Source organism: Bradysia coprophila, chromosome IV (genome assembly GCF_014529535.1).
Source record: "Bradysia coprophila strain Holo2 chromosome IV, BU_Bcop_v1, whole genome shotgun sequence".
NCBI classification, from domain to species: Eukaryota; Metazoa; Arthropoda; class Insecta; order Diptera; family Sciaridae; genus Bradysia; species Bradysia coprophila.
Genome location: NC_050738.1, coordinates 6,469,902 through 6,487,243, shown reverse-complemented (window position 1 = coordinate 6,487,243; position 17,342 = coordinate 6,469,902). Strand labels below are relative to the sequence as shown.

Here is a 17,342-nt window from a genome sequence, read left to right as displayed (position 1 = left end):
AACTTTCGATGATAAGTTAGCTTAACTTGACATTAGTTTATTTTAGGTATTTTGTTTGTATGTTTGTCCAATGTATAGCGGTCTGAAGCTCCTTAAAATACAATCAAATTCAAAACAAGCGGAATTTTTATCATTGATTCTCGTTTTTATTTATTATTTAATTTCTCTTCAACTTTCAAGTGTAAACATTTTGGTATAGAATCAAAAACAAGATACATTGGTCGTTGGTGGTTATATGTATGTATCAATAAACACGTTTAGACACGAGTTATACATGAAACATCACTGATTTGTATATTTAATTTATGTACGTGTGACGCTAGTAAAAAAGCACACACACATACAATGGTAGTGCCAGTCAAGTCAATGAATTTTTCAACATCGTAGTAAGTTGTAGCTCGATTTCCACAAACAACGTATTTTGATGAATATGAATAAAATTCTGCCGATATTGAGAGGCGAATTCAAGTTGAATGATTAAGTTTGTCAATTCATTTTATTCTCAAAACGAATGTTACTGTGTGCACACAAGCAGAGTTTGGTGTAACTGATTAAATGCATCATGTTAAATATTTGTTGGCAATTTTCTTGAAATTGATCATTGAGTTCTGAAATCATCCAACACAACAGATTGCCTTTAACTATCGCACAGTAATGTAAAAGGAAAACACTTTATTTAAGTTAAAAAGATGGAACAAATCGATAAAATCCATTGAATGCAGTAAATGGGCTTGTCTCTTTGAATGATGAATGAAATTTTTGAACTTTGTCTGCGGTGATGTCAATACCACACTTCAAAAAGGAGTGCATATACTGCACTTAAAGATATTAGTCAGTCAGTGGCCCACACCTTTTATACGATGCCCGAGGCGAAAGTTAGGGAGTATGGATGTCTCTCTACCACAACATTTAATTAAAGTTAGTTCTTTGACTTTATTGCTTTGACTTTGACTCACATAACTACTAAACAGTATCTCACAATTTTAATCGACTGTGTTGTTAATCAACTATGAGACACCTATTAGATACTTCTCATGAATCTAGTCATAATCAGCATTCGATGAAAGTGATTTAAAATCGGAAATTTCAAATGAACCATGACTAATATATCACGTGTGGGAGTGCATGAATGAGTGTTATTATTCGGAGGAATCACTCTTCGCTTAATTTTTGCATTACGTTATGTTATCGCTCAAAATAATCGGATTCGCTTCAGGCTTCAAAAATCCGATTATTTACAGAACGGCATTGATGATAAAGTCGATTAAACAGGGAACATTGAAGTTAGAATAGTAATATGAGTCGTGACAGCTCATAAATGATAATTAAGATGAAGAAGGAAAGCGAAGTGCTTTCAAATTCACCTCTTAATACCATTCACATCTTGGCATTTCGAAGGCCATGCCAACGCGACTTCCAACTACAGATTTAACCATACCTATTCCTACAGATTTAACCATAATTATTCATCTGTTATGGACAACGACGACAAAAATATGCAATGTCTCTGGAATGATGTTTTGTTATATAGGAAAACCTGTGTTAAAACAAATGAAGTAAAAGATTTTGCATCAAACACTGGGAATTTCTTAACCCATAAGAAGTAATAGATTCAAGACATCTCGGTACGTTTGTTATTTGTTAAGGTGAACGTATTCAACTAAATACCAAGCCCCAAACCAATGGATCAAAACTCTACGAAATCTGATGGTTTGCAACCATTGTAATATCTGAATAAATGCGAATACAAGCACGAAATATCTATTGTGGTTTATAATTAAAACCTAATCGTTAAAATATTTTTGAAAGAAAACTGATAATAAAAAAGTGCCATTCCTTGGAATTTTCAGTTTTATTGGCTTATGACGTGTATTTAGCTGAAAAATTTTCATGAAAGCGAAAAAAATAAACAGAAACATGTTTTGCGATAAATTTGAGGATTAGCCGAGTAGAAAAATTTTTGTAACGAATTTATGATGGTGATATAAGATGTTCGTGTGTTGAATTATTGAATGAATAACATTGCATTCAATGACCATCATTACACGTTTCTGATGAACTCGCCGTGACACATGAAAATTGTATAACGTCGACGGAGAGATCGACGAATTCTCTAACGGTATACCATTACAGTGATGTAAAGGCTCGCGTAAAAGAAACAAAAAAACACATCACCAAATTTAAATGTATCAACCTTCATTGTTGAATTATATTTATATGTGCGCTTCATTATAAACGTAGCACACTGTCTGTGTCGATGTGTAAATGGCGCTTTGTGATGACTCGTGTCGGAATATTATAGACAATTAACATTCTTGAACGTTCACTAAAGTGTCTCACTTTGTTATTTTTGTTTTCAAAGTAGTTCGCAAAGCATTTCGCTACACTTTTTTTTTTGGTAAAAAGGTGAGTGAAATCGTCCGATACGAATTGTAATGGTGGCGCTACTATTTTGAATTTATGTCCTGAAGAAAACATACTACAATGACAACTATGTTACGGTTAAACTAATTCATTAGAATTAGAATAGATGTGCGCTACGACATGACATAATATATTGTAATTTAAGTCAAATTTGTAAACACAGCGACGACAACTTGTCGTATCACATATATATTGGATTTTCTAAAAATTCCGTTCAGCTATGTCATATCACATCGATTACACATTCTTAGTCAACCAAAAATGACAGATGCTATATGGCTGTAAACTCATAGAGTGTAGAGTGGTCTGAAAAATGTATGACTTTAGATTTGAAGTAATAGATTTGATATGAAATGTAAAATAGTTATTTGTTTACCGAGGGGAGAAAATAAGAAAATTCCACCAATGCAAGAGCGATGTTGGAATTTCCTATTTCCCCCACAGGTGAACATAACGTTTTTTTTGAAGCGTGCATGTTGTGCTTTGTCGTTTTATTTCACGAAACATCAACATCTATTCGCCACACCATTTTCGAAAACAAAGTGACAAATCGATTTTCACTTTTCTCACTAGAAATGTCATTCGGCCAGTCGTCAAGAAAACGCAATTTTCTCAAGGAAGACAAATAAAACAAAGCGCAACGCGTGCAATAATGAATATTATGCACCTGTGTCCAAATGTTTATTTTTTTGACGAGTTGGTGATTGTGATTCTAAGCCAAAGGCCCCCTCCGAGCTGATGCATAATGTTAGTCTTACCACACATAGACATATAAAAATAATACAAACAACAGAAGTAATAGATTACACGAGTTTTTTCTTTGTAGTTTAAAAGAGGTTAAGGCAGGATGGCTGGAAACATATGAGATGCTGTTTTAAAGTAACAAAGGTACATATCGTACCTTCTGACATAGCTTTTCTCGGAGCCTATTTTCGTGAACTTCTCGGAATTCCAGAAAATTATTGAAAAATCTCGAAATTCTGGAAAATCCTTAAAAGTGCTCCATGTTCTAAAATCTAAGAACTTTCGACAATTTTCAATAATTTCAAGAATTTAAAGTCTTGAAAATTACCGAAATTCTTGCAAATTCCATAAATTCTTAAATTCCCGAAATTCTCGAAAAAAAATCCTCAAAATAAACTCTGTTTTGCATGACAATCAATCTAATTACGAACGCACTTAGGTAAAGATGTATCGGTTATCACCTGTTTACTAGCAATTGATATACACTGCAGGTATAGTTAATATACGACAGAGTGCTATTAACGGAAAAACGAGTTCCTGTCCCCAATTTTACCCATGCAGCTAAGTGTAATACACGGATAAAAAGCATATCGACGATTTCATATATGGGCAACTCCTACACGTAAACATTCTTTAAGACCGTTGAAGGACAAAGTCAATTTGGCTACTGTAACGCATACATTACATTCCTTAAAAGAGTCGGTTAAATTTTTTTTTCCAACTCTTCAACTCATTGATTGATAAAAATATATAAGAGAACTGAAGTATGCAAACCCATTCATCCTGAGATTCTTGAAGGTCTCTTTAAAATTGTAATAGGAATAAGAATGGAAAAATCGAAAATGTAAAGCGCTGTCACATACCTATAGTTTGTCAAATAAACAAATAGAAAAGTCACAAGCATCCCTTCAAACAATGAAGCCTTGTACAAAGAATAAATTGTTTTCTTATTCCTGTAGCAGTCTTTCATTGAAAAGAGAATTAAACATCTCGAAACACAAATTTCAGTTTCATACGGACAAGACGGTTTCAATTGTTTTACTACTTTGCATTTTGTTATTGTTCCAAATATTAAAGTGATCTCTTAAATTGCTGCAGCCGAGTTGAAAATTGGAAGAAATAAGAAAATTGTGTGTGTGTACCATAAGTGTGATAACAGCTTAAATACGCCATCTACTAATGATATGGAAAGAAAATAATTAATTTTTGTTGTGAACAGCATAACATTTGTTTTGCAGTCAGATGATCTAGACGTTTAATTAAGTCAAGTCTTCGTATACGACACAATGACGTTCTTATCGAACAACATATGTAACTATCAATTTAAATTTCCCGTTAAATGTACGTAATTTCGTACGTTTTCTCAGCAACGTCGGTGTGTTGGTTTTGCACAAACAAAATATGCGAAAAAAAAAAATCGGCAATGAAAATTAGATTATATATACGCGTGTTGTCTGCGTTAATAATACGCACATGTTAAACAACTAAAAATGTTTCGATGACCTTCGAAGCTATGTACGGCAGAGTGATAGCAATTTTATCAGTTGTTTATCTACGAAGTTTGGTTTGTTTAAATTATATCCTTTCACTCATCGAATCAGGCTGGGTGTTCCAATTGCTTAACCGTTATCCATTACCTTTTCAATTGACATTTTCGCATTAAGCTTTTGGCTTGGAGCTTTTTAAGTTTGGTGGATCGTTATCTAAACTTAACGTACCACTACAATCGCGTGAATTGCGTATCAGATAAATTTCGTAAATGTGCCAATACCAACACTTGAGAGAACACTCAATGTAACTCACATTTGTATATCAACTCATACGTTAATGTTACGCAAATTCATGGGGGGAAACCGATAGCGATAATGGATTATAAGAACAAAACATTTTCATTATTTATGAGCCGCCTTTACTGCGTCTTCACCAGATATGTACATTATCTAAAAAATTTAAATTGTACACAGTTGACTCACCTTACAGCCATTTTTATTGTTTTATGAATAAAATTGAGTCGCAAATCCTAAATACAATTTGTCCGGAAATTATAACGTCCATTCAACGTAAATGTTCGGAGCACTTAATTCAAATGTCCAGGTCACTGTTAAGTGGCACTGATTTAATACGACCATTATCACCGAATGTTAAATGTTATCACAAACATTTGAATGAATTCAAAGAAATTGAACGAAAATTCTTGGATTAGTTTTCTCTTCGTTGGTTATAATACATATCCAACTATGACCATTCATCGAACATTTCACATGCAATATCCATTCACTTATTGTGTGGAAGCGGTGTGGACGCACACAAATTTGAAAATTCAATTTTCTCACCGAATTGTTTTGTTTTACGAGCTTTAATTACTACCGTGAAACCGGAGTGTTATATACACTGCACGAACGTTATTTTGTTAATGAGACTTTTTCATGAAAAGTTTTTTTTTCTCCCTGTCGATTTAATGTTTTTTTCTTCGAATTTCTGCAATTCAAATTTCCTCACAAAATTTTCGAATCGCTTGGTTGCGAAAATGTGTAGTAAATATTCGAATTAAAATCGGCACATAAATTTTCATATGACTAAATGAAACTGTTTACAATCATGATTGGCTGTCCCGTATGCTGTTTCATGTACATATACACGTACAAAAACATTCTCAAAAAAAGTTTCAACAAGACACTCACGTCGATGTTTTTTATTTAGTTTTTATTTAATTGACCCCTTTGACACACTGAACTGGTACACGGGTTGTACGGTGCGCGAAAGAGTTATGAAGGATCACTAGAGACGAGATGTATGTATGATCAAAAAAAAATGTTGACAAAAGTGTTTATGGTTCCGAACCGAATAGTGTCCCACTCTATCTCTATTTTATTTGCACGTAGCACACACAGATATGGAATGATATGCACAAATATTGTTATTCCGTTTTTTTTTTTCACGAATTCGTTGGATACATTACGACAATTCGTACGTATAATTCAACAAGTTTTTGAATAGAACAACAAGTGGATACTAAATTTCTAATGAACGTCTTTTGTAAAGTGAATTTGTATTTATTTTTTTGTATTATTGCGACCGTCCGTCGTCAGGGGCGTTCATATAGACACGTAACGACACTTTGAAATGATCATTAATACAGACAACTGGACTAACACAATTAATATTTATTTTAGACGTAGATTTAGAACAATCACTGACGATATGTATAGGTACTTGAGTCGGTTGTGTTTATTATTTATACAAATACGAAAATTGAATGTGAATTCGTATGGTGATATTAGCAATGTTTTGTGTTTTGCTACTATCGATTATTCAATTGTTGATGTTTCGTTCTCATTTAAGTTATTTTTCATAAAACGAAAAGTCGCTGTGTAAATGGAGTTTGAACTTCTATATTTCCATGAACTGTAGTCATGACGTCTTGTTTCTGTTCGCTAAACTCAAGGACATGGAAAAACAAAACCATTTTTTTTTTAGATTTCACTACTCAATGGAATCACAACCCCTTTTAATAACAAACGAATAGGTTAGGCCATATCCAATGAAACTAAGAAAAACACAAAACCATTTATTACTGCTGTACACAATCAAATCGCGAGTAAAGAATGGCTTCAAATTAAAACCATCGGAATCGACATGGAGAGAGAGAAACACGTCCACTCAATTAGTTAACGTTTGTTATTACGAAAAGTGAACACGATTGGCGTTACACTTTAAAAATCATTTTACTCCGGGCTCCAGCCATCCATATTACAATGAACTCAAATCAATTGAAAGCGCAACATTTCTCTGCGAATAAAGTTATTATTAGTGCGAAACCACCTTACTGGTATGCTGGAAAGTTCATTAACGTTTCAAATAAATTTTAACTGTTTATGAACGGATTATTATGCATTCTTCTCAGTCATGGGTTCATATACATATATTGATTTCAATGATTCGTATATATATATGATTATACACGAACCGAGGAGTGTGTACATTTAAACAAACTGTTTTAATTGCACGTTGTATGCACATAAGCCACAAAAATTTATTATGCAAAAAATATTGTAGTTATGAGTCAGAGAGTGGTGTATTATGTGTTATATTAGTTGCCGGTTAGTTTGTTGTTTATTTCGAGAAACCACAGTTGCTGTTTCATAAACACCCAACTGCAAACTAACGTTGTTCAGTTTTGAACCTCTAAATGTCGGTTTACTTTGAATATTTTAATTATAAGTAGAAAAAAACAAATAAATTTTTTGTGCAAAACAATTTTTTTAAGGTCACGAATTTTGCAACAAAGTCTACCACTATCCAGTTATATTCCAACCGATTTAAATGTATATTTGGCAGAACATAATAGCCATCTAAAGATAGAAACGACTCTGTTCCATTGCAGAAAAAAAGTTTTAATTTTAGAAAACCACAGACGCAAATCAAATATTATTATTGCAAAGAAATAGCAGAAAGAAGGAATGGCAAATGTAATAGGAAACCTTCGTAATTACTTAAAATCTTCCATAGTCTGTCATTGAAGAGGAACAGTGAAAAAGTGCAGAATTTTTTTCGAGGCGAATTTAATTGAATTGAGGCAAGGAAGCACAATGAACCCGACAAGGCCGCGTTACTAACTTATGAATGAAGTAACCAACTCACTATGGGTCAGCAATCTGAGCATCTTGAGAATGTTACTGGAATTTTTTAAAGTTTTAGAGTGAAAATTTGTGCGAAATATTTCAGTTACAGATGAACGTCACATTTACCGGTAAACGTCACATTTACCAGTAAACGTCACATTTACCGTTAAAAGTCACATTTACCGTTAAACGTCATATTTACCGGTAAACGTCACATTTACCAGTAAACGTCACATTTACCGTTAAACGTCATATTTACCGGTAAACGTCACATTTACCAATAAACGTCATATTTACCGTTAAACGTCACATTTATCGGTAAACGTTACGTAAATGTTTCATTTAACGATCAACCTTCAATTTACCGGTAAACGTTACCTTTTCATAAAAATTGTTTACCGGTTGAATTCACTAACGTACATTGAAAGCAATTGAAAATGTTCCACTAAAGCCTTCAAAAATTCTACTAACATTATGAGGATGCTAAGACTAGACTCCTGAATCAAAAAAGTAAAAAATTTGTATCGAAATTATCGGTAACTGTAACTTTTACCGGTAAATTTAGTGTAAAGCTTTGACCAGTTAGATTCCCGATTTGTTGTGAATCGAGTTGTATGATTTCTGACCCAAGTACTCTTCAAATTTTAAAACCAAAACTGTAGCAGATTTTTCCAGAGATACTGCTTACTCTACAGTCTACCTACATATGTCGAACAGAAGTCTAATTGTGGATGTACCAAAATGATCAATTTGTTCATCAACTTAAAAAGTCGAAAGCGGACAGCATCATGTCACTTCACTACAATGAGATAGAAAATGTTTCAAGAAAAAACGCAATACTTTTTGCTGATCAAATTCATGCTTTTAACTGAGCCGGCAAATATTAGCCTTTCTCGAATTTAATTGCAAACAAAAATGTAAATTCTATTTTTAGACGCGAAACTCTTTTTCTAATCACAATTTGATTTGACTGTTTGATTTTTAAAAATAAACACAAAATTCGAATTCTTTTTTTTTTCCTGCACTAATATTTGATCAATCAGATTAAATAACGTGCTATTAATATTTAACATAAAAAATAATGTACGCCAAATACATTGAATTGAAGGAGAAGGTATACTCGAATAGAATCACAATAAATGCGAACGATTCCATTATAGTTCGTGTGTTGGAGAGCCTGTACGTACAATATTATATACTTTGTAGCATCACAAAACACAATAATGACCGAAGCAGAAGAAATAGAGAAAAGAAGAAAAAAAAATCAATAGACAGACTAACACTAAAAACGAGCATCGGTATCTAAAACATCAATTACCGAAAAGAAAGATTGGATATATAACACAACGAACGTAACCGACCGAAATCTAGCCAATCTATTTGTTAATGGTCGTGAGGGGATAGTATTTGATATTTGATTCGAGAATGTTGCATTTCGGCTTAAAAATGGAATTTCATTTTATGAATACTTGTGCACACAAAACGAAATAGTTCGAATTCTCTGAGTGTCTAATCGACGGGCATATTATGTTTGGGAATGTTTGGTCTATGAATAATTGGCTGAAAAATATCGAATAACCGTCGAATTCGTATATTTCGCATTCGGAACATATCGATGGGTAAATACAGCATACAGCGAATATTTTGGCAACATGAATAACGCAACAGATTATTATCGGTTCGGCTGTGCAATTTGAATTCCAAAGTTAACATCGTTCGAATTATTGAAACTCAGCTGAAAAGTTTACATTCGTACCGATTCGTATCACTTAGCAAGATCGTTGATTCGTTCGTGAATTTTTTTCTTCTTCTCAAAAATGTCAAATGATTTGCAACGGACACAATGACGGAAGTGTAATGCTTGAACATTTATAACGAACGAGAAGAAAAGTCAGTATCGATAAATTCAAACGATTTATAATTTTTTGCATTTTTGCTCGTACACTTTGCTGTTGCTGTTTTGGTCGCGTTTCATCATTAAATAATTTTTCGTTTTTTTTTTCGTACGAAGCAAAATTTTTTATTTTGCTTAGCTTTATCAACAATCTTAAACGTTTTCGTTTTGTTGACATAACTTTCATCATCGTATCAACAGAGACGATTTACTGTGTGCGTTATAAATGTGCGTGACAACAGTCGGTTGATTTATTCGAGAGAAATTCCATCAAGGATGAGAAACGTTCATTATTCGGTTTAGCTAGACCGTTTTATCTGAATAAAAAGAGACACGAAAAAATCGTTTCTTTTCTCTCGTCGAATCGACTAAGCCACGATGATTTCCTAAATGTGGTCCGGACGCTAAGGGGTTTTCTTTCAATTTAACTCGAAGAACACAGAAGAAATGAAAAAAGGTAAATTGAGTTAGAAACTTTCTTACAAGGCTTTCTTGAACACAAGTTGAAACTTGATGGTCGTTTATTAGCAGATTAAATGTTAAATCTTGCAGATTAGCAAAACCTACACAGAGAGTTCAACAACAACAAAAAAAAGTAAAATATTTACACCTGCGAACGGTGCGGAACTCTAATTGCATCGACGAGGTCAACTGGTCAGCTACAGAAAATAACCAGAAAGAGAACCCAAAGAAAAGAACAATTTTCAACCGTACGTTGCCTCTATAAACAAGTAGCCTAATAAGAATATGAAATGCAAAAAAAAGCGCTGCACGAAAATAATATCCGCAAAATAAATTTTATTTTCTTCCTCAAAGGCAAACCTTGAACTTTGCAAACATCGAGACATATACGATTAACGTAGACATGCACCGCGAGACCAAAAATAATTGCCATCATATATACCACTAAACACCATATTTACAACAGAACTACCTCTCTAAGTTAATCGAAAACAACAACATCAGTATATAAAAACCGTGCAATAAACCATTCATTCAGTTTCATTGCAAACACGAACGACCCAACTTATATGAACCGAAAATAAATATTGCAGTGCACACACCGACATCGTTGTTACAACCGTACCAACTAAAAAATCGAATGTTTGCGAGTTAATATTCTTAATGATCGACTCAATAGTTTTCTTTCTTTTTTTTTGTTTTAACCCGAAGTATGAAGGAATCTATGCGATTAAGTGCACAGGTATCACAATTGGGAAAACTGTGAAGAAAGCCAGTAAAATAAACGGAAAAATGATTGCTTTTGCTACACACTCGCTCGTTTAATTTATGATGTACTTTTGAAATTAATTGCATATTCCCCAGGCTACAACACTCAATGTACGAGACGTATTATTTTATCCGATACTTTTGCTTCTACAATTCATACGTTAGTTCAGTGTGTTCTAAAAGTGCAGTACATTGTTAAGGTGAATTTTTCGAATGAGAATTTTCTATCGAATATACCTACGGCATCGATGAATAAATAGGCAGACAAGTTTTTGTTTTATCAAGACAGACGATCGAAACTGAAAAATCGATCTGTTTCCAGCTTTTAAAGTATGCTTTCTATTGAATGTACATTGGTCTTGCTTGTATCAAAAGATTTTGTGTCATTGCTTGTTATCACAATCAAGAGAGGTCTCGGGGGGAAAACCTTTGAAAAAATGACTAATCATCTATTATCGACAACAACGAAAAAAATAAGAGTTGCAATTGGTTTAGTGTGGTCTTATACATCCAATGTATATTAAAACGAATGAAGTACAAGATTTTCCATCGAACATTTAGCAATTAGTTAACGAAAAAAGTAGCAGATTTAATGCTTACATTTACACATATCGCAATGCGTCTGACATTTCTAAAAGTTGATCTGCAGACCAAGGAATACTTTGTTTTACCTCATTTGATGAACCTTAATCCATCATTTTGCGATCTGCGATCGAACTTTCATGATTCATGAGATCTCATTCAACAGATTTATTTACTAATTTTCTTTCACACAAATTGCTTGTTTGAAATTTAATGTAAGACTTGCCTCCGCACAATGTGAACACCATTTTCCATTTATGTAAGTTGAATTTTTGATGGTTTAGATATTAAAAATTGATTCACCAATGTCTGACGCGAATTGATGCAAAAACTTTACAATAATGTTTTGATTTATGGGAACAATATTTTATTCAATTTGGCAGTTTGCCGGAAATTAAGTGAGCTCATAAATTAGTAAGACTCGCCAGAAAATCGGAAAATACTAAATCTTTCAACCGGACGCAGTATTACCACACTACTTCAGTATATCATCAACATTGACGAACAAAAAAAGATGACTCGATGAGTACTAGTGGATGTGGTCTTACATAGTTAACACGTAGGGGATAATGCTCGAGCAGGCACTTTAGGCACACCGGAAAGTGCTAAGGGAGTCGAGGAATACCTCCAAATAAATTTCTAAAAATCAAAAGTGAAATTTTTGATTTTTAGAAATTTATTTGGAGGTATTTCTCGACTCCCTTAGCACTTTCCGGTGTGCCTAAAGTTGACAAGTCGCAATAACGTGTTAAACCATGTTGTAACAAATGAAGTACAAGATCATGAATCAGTCTGTTTTGATGAATGTTCAGATAAAAGTAAATAGAAAACAGAACTGCGACTTCTTGGACATTAACTTCAATCGAAAAGCATTGATGAAGTGTTGATTGCTGTATTTGCTGTAATAGTTGAGTACAACCAGAAGTACCAAAAATTCACTATTTTGAAATGATTTGTCGTAAGTTCTAAATGTGTCGATACACATGCTAGCGATGATGTGACAGCCGTAGTCAATATATTAAATATTCCTTAGGTAAAAGAAAGTACACCTTTTCTCTCATTAAGCGAAACTTCAACGTTTCTGCTTTATCGACCTCAAGATGTAAAAATAGAACTGCTAGGTACAAGTAATAATATTCGAAACATCTTTGGAGAAAGTACCCCTTTTCCAGGCTATATCGACCTTTGTGCCACATCGATACAAGTGACTATTTTCTGTACTATCTTGATTTGTGTATGCTTCATAAGTGCAAGTAACACTCGAGGTCAAGGAAATTATATTCTGATAGAAGGTGTATATCGAACAAGAAACGCGAGATCAACACCTCGCGAGATCAGAGTGTGCTAAAATTTTAAAAATGTGGATAACCAAAACAGACAAACCGGACAACCATTGCCGATTTATCTTGCCTAATGTCAAAAACGTTGCGAGGTGTTGATCTCGCATTTCTTGTTCGATGTCCACCTTCTATCAGTATATAAATTCATTGCTCGAGGTACAAAAATCGAGATAGTAAGGAAAACAACTACCGGTACCTAGTCAGAAAATAGAGATAGCAAGGAAAAGAACTGCTTTACCAATGAGACACAGAATTCTATTATACAGCACAGTACAGATATGTACATTTTCACATGTTGAGGTCGATAAGGTAGAAAAGTTCTGTAAAGTTTCCTTGCAAATATGAGTGAAAAGTTGTACCTAAAACAGGGTTGCACTAACTTCTTGGACATAAAAATTTTAAAAAATTAAAAAAGAGAAATAAAGGATGACCGAAAAGAATCAACCTAATTCTCAGTACAGTCATGAACAGATAAAACTGCCGTCTATCAATCTCTTATTTTTATCAGTCCACTTCGTTCCACTCATTCACAGTCACAAGATATAACTGTGTGGAACAAAGTGGACTAAACAAATAAGAGATTGATAACACGACGGCCTTTTTAAGTGTTCACGACTGTAGAAGCTTGAGTTATAGTTTAGAATAAAAAACGATCACCAGATGGTTTCGTTAGCATGATCAGTGATAACACCTCCTGAATAAAACACAAATTTTCATCTGTTTTTTTTCATACGCTCAATCTAAGTTCAATGTCATTGTTTAAAATATTTGGTCAAATAAGTAACTGTTATTCATTCTAAGAAATTCTAATCGGCTAATTTGTGAGCTTATCTTTGTTATTTGTTGAGATATTTACTTTCCATTTTTGTTTAAAAAAAAAATACTCCATCACCGACCAGAAGGGGGTCAAAACCGAAATCTAGCACTCAAAAATAGATTTCGCTAATTAATTTCGGAATTATAAGTAATCAAAATCGGAGAACGAATTCTGACAACATATTTGAAGCATGAACAAGGCGAGTGATAATTAATTAAAAAAAATATTCCACGTTCCATCTGTGAGTCTTAGAAGTAGTATACGATATCGACAGTTTCGCTTATGTAAATACAATTTACTAAAATTCATACTTCACATGCAAATTACATAATTTCGGAAAAATACCACTCATATCACGCACCAATGTACGACCGGCTAGGCTGATACAGTGATACATACACCATATAATATATCACTATGTGTGCATAATAAACAATCGATTTCTGGAGAAATAATTATTGTATCGGGGCAATGGCAATGTCATTATTATTGTAGCTGCGTTGTGTGGTGATATAGATATTCGTGTTATGTATGTGGAAGATACCGAGTGACGATTTTCGGTTTGGATGGAAAAATGCAATCGGAAATGATAAAAGGCGATAAAATCGAACGGTTATGGAAATGTTGGAAGATAATTTTAAAACAAAACAAAAAAAAATCCCCGGACGTCATTTCAATGTGTGTAGAGACTTGCGAACCAATGAAATGATTTATTGTGACGGTAGAGAATACATTTGAAGACTCATTGTCCGAAACAAGGACAACCGGAACCGGAAATACGTTCTAATGTTCTACTGTACGCTTAGCTTAATAATGCAATCATTGGATTCATCTCAATCAAATGAGTCGATTAAAAAAATGCCGAAAATGTGCGCAATGAAAAACCACTCACCTTTCACTGTCTTCAGTTGGTGCTCCATCTTCAGTTGTTCCCGTGCCGCTGCTGCCGGTCGACGCGGTAGTCGTTGATGACTGATTCGGTCCCTCAATCATACTATCCACCGATTGCGTTCCGGATACATCGCCAACGTTAGTTGATACAGACCCTGCCGCACCAGCTGGTGATAAATATCCCGAACTTATACCACTTGCACCTTCGTCCACATTCACATTCACTGCACTAGCAATCCCATTGCCTAAATTACCATTAATCACATTCGGTACACTATTACTGACATTAGCACTACTTGGTATTAACACACCCGTCGCGACATTACCGGTTGACGGTGAATAGTTCGGTTGCGAAACTTGTTGAACATTCGCTTGAGATTGTGGAACTGGACTTGCTATACTGACTTGCTGCTGAATTTGCGTTTGAATGCCGATCGGCTGTTGAGATTGTGTCGGATTGATAATTGTTGCAATTGGCTGAAGCGGCTGTGACTGAGTAAAATTTGGTTGATTGATGAGCTGTGGTGACTGTGACATATGGCCCATGCTCATTGCTTGATGTGGTTGCGATGTTACGTGTGATGGATTGGGATGACTGTTGGTTATATTATGCAACACGCTGGCGGGCAATGTTTGTCCTTGATGTTGGTGGTGTTGAGGATGTTGTTGTTGTTGTTGTTGCTGTTGTTGCGATCCACCGCCATGGAATTGAGTTGGCTGTGACTGAACTTGTTGTGGTTGTTGCTGTTGTTGTTGTTGCATATTTGGGATTTGTTGAACATCTTGCATAGGCAATGAATTAACATTTCCTGCAAGACTGTCTTGGTGTTGAAGACTACTTTGGCTATTTGATGTCGGTTGATGAACAGCATTACTTTGCGGTACAACTGGGCTAACTTGCTGCGATGACATACTTTGAACGGTTGGATTCGGTAAAGTGGATGGGGAAGCATGACTAGAAGGATTATTTGCAGCATCGGAAGCAATTGACGCAGTCGCACCTAACAGAGAGCTCGGATTCAATGGTTGACTCAATGTTTGTCCCGGTGAAGTTGAGGCTGATAATGGGTATCCACCAGCAGCACTCTGTCCTGGCATTAAATTTGCATTTAAATTTGCTAAATGAATTTCTGTCTGAACAATTTTGTTTGGCGAGTCCACATTGGGATTCTCGAAGTCGACGTTATTTTCATTATTTCCATCGCCTGACGGATTTGTCGGTTGCATTGTGGTGTGATCCAAATAGTCCATACACATCCACCTGCCTCGTTTAAACGGTTCTGTGCTTTCGATTTTAACAACTTTGAATCGTTCGTTTCTATGGTTCATGTCCTTCATATCTACATCATGTTTGCCGGAACAGCCTACAATATTCAGTCCACCATCTGTAACACTGACGTGCACATCCGATATCATTTGACCGTCTAGTCCTCCAACATTTGGTGCGACTATAGCCAGTCCGTACTGTGAACTCGTTGGAATGACTGGAGCTGAACCGATAGCATGACTCGAGAAGAATACATCCTCTTTGGAGAATGTGTCCTCCGAAATGCTGGGCGTTTCGTTTTCGTGATCGGTGATGCGACTATTATCGTCCGTGTGGGATTCATCTAAATCGTCGGCTGAATCATCACCGTTGTCAGCTGGAGTGCGTAAATTGATTGCTGTCGTAACCGATGTAATCTGAAATGAGGAAGTCTTTGCATTTCGAGCTGCCGATGAATTTGTATTTTTCGTGCTCGGTGGTCCAACCAATTGATCACCATTACCGCCCCCCAATCGTAAACTTTCGCTGGTTGTTCGATGAATTACATTGCCATGTTTCGAAATTTTTCCATCAATCGAACGGCTACCCAATTTTGTTGGCTGTTGTTGGGGCAATGGTAAATTATTCGTCGAAATTGCATTATTGCCGTCAGCCATGTTTACGGTAGATTTATTATCAATAATTTAATGTAACTGTGCGGAATCCAAAAATGTCTCAAAAATGCGAATTCGTACCAACAAAAAGAAAAAGGAAAATTTTTTGTTCGCCCCTATTTTTTTTTCTTAATTTACACGACGTTTCTTTCACACTCACATTACACTTTTCGATACGTGACTAATCGATAACGACATTGTTAAAATTATTTAATTTGCAATAAATACACAATTTTCGATCGAAAAACGGTGATTTATCACCTAAAACGCACTCAATAAACACACAGAATTGTCTTTGATGTAAAATGAACGGCAGCCATATTCTTTTATAAAATGCAATGAAGTTGAAGGCAGGTCACAAATAATTACAGTCATATGTCAAATTGGTGACAGTTCAATGCAATCCCACTCCGTCCACCCGGTCAGCGCCATCTGTGTGACAGATTTGAATATGAAAATTGTTCGCTCTAAATGTAGATGACGCGCATAACGAAAAATGAGCGCGAAATTCATCGGCACGAAAATGAAAAAAACATTAGTTCTGAAACAGAGAGATGCTAAGATAACGCCTGGGACACCGTTTCGACGGATAGAGGGAATTTGTCAGCCTTTTTCATATAACGAATGAAATGTCAAAAATGGCTGACTTTTTCCAAAATTGGTCGGTTGTTTACAAAATAATTAGTTTTTGGCTACAATGATTCGAGAAGCAGAATATGGAAATACGTTTGCATCGGTGTCAAAATTAACGTAAAGGGTTTTATTTGCAAGGTACTTTCGTATTATCTGAGATATACGCGTTCAAAAATTGGTCTCCAAAATTGCTTTTTTCAATACGGAAATTGTGTACGAATACTGAATCTGATTTATAAATAAAT

General features: G+C 34.8%; 1 protein-coding gene across 2 annotated transcripts in view; it reads right to left on the bottom strand.

The window, feature by feature from the left end:
* Positions 1–16,821, bottom strand: part of LOC119066743 (protein bunched, class 2/F/G isoform) — a 76,280-nt gene extending 59,459 nt beyond the window's left edge. Inside the window, exon 1 of one of the 2 annotated variants that reach the window (XM_037169366.1) lies at positions 14,546–16,821. In XM_037169366.1, coding sequence (XP_037025261.1) covers positions 14,546–16,467 — 1,922 coding nt within the window. In that variant the 5' untranslated portion in view covers positions 16,468–16,821. The remainder of the gene's footprint in view (positions 1–14,545) is intronic. The other variant, XM_037169365.1, reaches the window with a different exon arrangement.
* Between the last annotated feature and the right edge of the window lie 521 nt (positions 16,822–17,342).